We start from the raw sequence: 4,421 nt of genomic DNA, 5'->3' as shown, positions 1-4,421 counted from the left end.
GGTGCGGCGGAAGCTGCAGAGGGTCCAGCGCCGCCGCCTGCGGCTTCGGGAGCGGGCCCGGGAGCGCGAGGCCGCGCGGGAGGCGGAGGCCGCCCGGGCGGTGGAGCGGGAGCAGGAGATTGACCGCTGGAGGGTCAAGTGCGTGCAGGAGGTGGAGGAGAAGAAACGGGTGAGTAGGTTCACTCGCTGGCGCTGGGCTGGGGAAGCCTGTGGAAGCTCTGCGCTGCCATTCTGCAGGCCTGCCTGGGTCTTCTTCACGGTTTAAAAACAAACACGACGGCTTGCCTCTTCGTCCTGGCACCATACCTCGATACGAAAGTGGTAATGAGGTACAGAACTTAACGCCAAAGCTCTCAGCGCCCACCGTGGCTGCATTGCAAGGGCGACAGGTCTCCTGCCCCGACTTTCTGTCTGCTTCTAAACATGCAAGGATAGGAAGTGCCTGGGTCCTCGTGTCTGGGTGATTTTAAGAATATAAAATAATAGTGCCGGCTTCGGTAAGACATATACTAAAATTGGAACAACACAGAGGAGATTAGCATGGCCCTGTGCAAATATGACATGCAAATTCTTGAAGCGTTCTATGTTTTTTCTTGTCTATTAACAGTATACACACACACACCCAAAATACAAAATATAGAGGCATGGGGGCACCGCCTCTAAGAGTGCACTCCCTCGTTGGCCAAAGAAGCAATAGTGATGGTTTCCCCAAGATTTTTTTAGTCACACGTATTGAACCACATAGCTCTAGCTTCAGCAGTGTTGTTTTGCAATACTTGCTCTACAGTAGGACTTATGGCAACTTGATCACACATACACAAAACAAACAACTCTGCCGTTGCTTGATTCCCACTCAGAATGACCCTATGGCCCAACAGGGCACAGTAGAGCTCTAGTATAGAACTGTCGTGTCTGCGACTTCAGATAGCAGCAGCCTCTTCCATTAGTGTCTGGGAGATTCCGCTGCTTGCCCAGCTGAAGCTTAGTGTGAGTTATGCCACCAAGGTCAGAGTTTCCTGTTTCCGCAGCTAGGAAACAAGGCACAGGGAGGTTAACATACTTGCAATCAAAGTTAGTTTGTGGCAGTTTTACTCCAGACTTGATCCCAGGTTGTCTAATTCCAAAGTCTGTTGATCTCGACCTCTCCTAGGGCCCTACTGAAAGTGGAAGCTGATCAGCAGAAAGTCGATGTAGGCCCGTGAGGTTTCCTTTTTCTGGCACTCCACTCTCCATGGCCACCTCGCCTCTTCCGCCTTCCTCCTTGTTCTTGACACTGTCCTGGAGTCTAAATAGAACTTACTCCGAAGTATATTGATGGCAGGCTTTGTCATTGTGCCCCCAGAATCACCGAGTTTTAAAGGTCCACACCTGAAGAGGCAGCACAGTAATCTGAAGTTAGATTCCATTCTGGAGACAGTGAATGAGAGCCCACTATGTGCTGGACCTGATACATACCTGGAAATAAAGATGAATGGGATGTCTTTGCCCTTGAGGGGGATCATGTCAGTACAGCATGCATGCTGTGTGTGAGGATGTCAACCATACATGGTTTAGGATCCCAAAGGAGAAATATCTACTGGGGCAGGTGTCAGGGAAGACTCCTGCAATGTATAGTGACTGAGTTGAGTCTTGAAGGCAGTAGCAACACAGTTGCCCTGCCAGGTAGGGGAGTGATAGAAAGCGCAGCATAAAGCAACATGGTGTGGTTGTAATGAAGGAGTGAATTACAGGTGCTTGTTGGCGGGTGGGAGAGAAGTTTGGGTAAGAGGCTTCCCGCCCCATGGTGAGAAGTGTCCCCGGGAACCACGGTTCGGGTTTTGTTCCGGTGTGTACAGATGGGGTCAGCATGAGTTGGAACCAAGTTGACAGTGTCTTAACAACCTATGACCCGACCCAAGGAGCAGGACCGTGGTCTTCGGATTGAAAGCTGTCGTGTGCAAGAGGTCCTTGTGACCCCAGATCCAAACTCAGTGACCTCCCTGCTATTATGTTGAAGCTGATTCAAGCGACCCTACAGTACAGGGTGGGAACTGCCCCTGTGAGTTTCCAAAAGAAACCCTTTATGGGAATAGAAAGCCCCATCTTTCCCACAGAACAGCTGGTGGTTTTGAACTGCTGACCTTGAAGTTAGCAACTCGGTGTGTAACTCCACCTGGGCTCCTTGTGACAGTAGAGCAGTGAGGTGCAAAGTCTGTGTGTAAGTTGTCAGTCGGAGAGCTTTGTAGAGTCCTGGGGCTTTTCGAGTCCATTCCATATCTTCCACGAGAGTCTGAATCTTCAAGTGGGAGTCTACATTTTTTAACAAGGAAACCCAGTTCCTGGGATCACACTCTAGGGGAAACAGGAACAACCAGGCCCCGATGGCAACTGCCGAAAGAAGCGGTTCTCCTTTAAGATGAGCGTTGTGCCATCAGTGAAAGGACTGACCCCTTGGCTGGACCAGGGGAGGGGGCGGTGAAGGTCGAGGAAGTGGGAATGTAGATCCAGTTGAGTGCATCCAGCCCTGCGACTGTCAGCTTCCCTGAAACCCGACGTGGCAGGCAGCTGCGCTCTGATGGTGGTTTCTGTGGACTGTGGTCCTCCTCCAGGAGCAGGAACTCAAGGCTGCTGCTGATGGTGTCCTATCCGAAGTGAGGAAAAAGCAGGCAGACACCAAGCGGATGGTGGACCTCCTCCGGGCTTTGGAGAAGTTGAGGAAGCTGAGGAAAGAGGCTGCCGCAAGGAAAGGTAACTGGCTTTGCTTTTTGACTTGCCCTTCTTCCCATCTTGACCATGCTGCCTAAGCAAAAAAATACTTGGTACTTTCCCCCATTATTTTCACCCTTTACAGTACTTGGACTTGTTAGCCATAACTCAGAATTTTCTGAAGCAAATTCTGCCTCCGAGGATGTGTAAAGCTCCTAGTAGCCAGGGTTGAGAAGAGGAGCAGCTTTAGGAAGCCACTGGACATGCGGAGAGTTGGGCTCTGCCATCAAGTCACTTCCGACTCACAGTGACCCTATAGGTCAGGGTAGCACTGCCCCTGGGGGTTTCCAAGACTAATTCTTTCCAGGAGTAGAAAGCCTCATCTCGCATCCCGGGAGCAGCTGGTGGTTTCAAACTGCTGACCTTAGGACTCGCAGCCCAACGTGTAACCCAGTATGCTGCCAGGGCTTCTGTTAGTAAGATACCTTCTCAGTGGTCTCTGGAAGGAGTGAGTGCCAGGCATAGCAAGGCAGTCCAAGCCTCTCTGAAAAGGTTTCTCCAGCATGCGGGATTTCTAGACGTTCCCACTCATGCTTTCCATTTGCCTGCCTGGGTCTTTGCTCCTGCCATTCTGTTTGGATGGCCCTCCCTTCCCGTCTTGGCCATTTTAAGCCCTCACTGCTCTGCAAAACTAAATATAGTTGCAGCAGCCTCCAGGAAGCCTCTCTGATCTGACCTGCAGAGACCCCTGCTCCTTCTCCCTCTTACCTGGTGTGTGCCACAGGCTGCCTTTAAATAGTTTGTCACTGCTTACCATTCCTCAGAAATACTTGAAAGTACACAGAGAGACAGATACTTTCCCTTGTGGAGTTTAAACATAATGAAGACAGACCCGTCGGTAAGTTTTGTTGGGATATGACCGTTGTACAGTCCTGCAGCTTCGTTAACTAGCCAAGTAGTTGGCATCTATCTGCCAAGATACAGAGTGGTTGATTTAGATTTAGGGCTGAATAGTTAGAAGGACATTAGCATCTACTGTGCTACAAGTTGAATGTGTCTCCTCCCAAACGTATTGTAAATCCTACCCCTGTGCACATGCGCATCTGCGGGGAGGGGAGGAGGGTGTGGGGTTTTCATGAATTTACCCAGAGAGTTTGCTCTTGGTTCCTGAGAGAGAACCTGTAGACTTCAGGGTTTTTAATGAGGGTGCAGAACTACGTCCAACCTTACAGGTTATACTAATACATCTATGCTAAGTATACTAATACATCCAACCTTACAGGTTATACTAATACATCTAACCTTACAGGTTATACTAATGACATAGGGGACTTTCAGGTGGGAGCTGGCGTGGACCAGAACGGCCCACCTCTTAATCATTTGTATTACCCGTCAACCTCAGGAGAAGGGAGGCTTGAGTTTGTCTCTGAGGTTTTGGTCACAAAAACACCACTCACTGCTTGCTGATGGGTGAAAGACATCACTCTGTAGAAGGTTAGCACATGCCTTTTGGTGACATGGTGGCCTGCATTGGGAGCGCCCTACCCCGTCCCAAGGGGTGGTGGAACAAACTTTGCCCTATGTGTCTCCTCATTCGTGTCCTTTTGCTACAGTAAAACCGTAATCCTGAATACAGCACTTTTTAATGCTCTGAGCCAGGGGTCCTCACACTTTTAAACGGGGCCAGTTCATTGTCCCTCAGACCTGTGGAAGGGCTGGACTATAGTTTAAAAAAA

At 50.0% G+C, this 4,421-nt stretch overlaps 1 protein-coding gene and 1 non-coding gene across 2 annotated transcripts in view; both read left to right on the top strand.

Moving 5' to 3' along the window:
- PDCD7 (programmed cell death 7) overlaps window positions 1–4,421 on the top strand; it is a 21,446-nt gene that overhangs the window by 705 nt on the left and 16,320 nt on the right. Inside the window, exons 2-3 of the mRNA XM_045285650.1 lie at window positions 14–169; window positions 2,589–2,727. Of these exons, the coding sequence (XP_045141585.1) occupies window positions 14–169; window positions 2,589–2,727 (295 nt within the window). The remainder of the gene's footprint in view (window positions 1–13; window positions 170–2,588; window positions 2,728–4,421) is intronic.
- Window positions 488–591, top strand: LOC115867940. The gene has a single exon (XR_004045337.1). It is a non-coding gene; the product is annotated as a U6 spliceosomal RNA (small nuclear RNA).

The sequence above is a fragment of the Echinops telfairi genome, unplaced genomic scaffold (genome assembly GCF_000313985.2).
Source record: "Echinops telfairi isolate 266 unplaced genomic scaffold, ASM31398v2 ScPeMD7_7475;HRSCAF=8513, whole genome shotgun sequence".
In the NCBI taxonomy this organism is placed as follows: Eukaryota; Metazoa; Chordata; class Mammalia; order Afrosoricida; family Tenrecidae; genus Echinops; species Echinops telfairi.
This window is presented reverse-complemented; position numbering and strand designations above follow the sequence as displayed.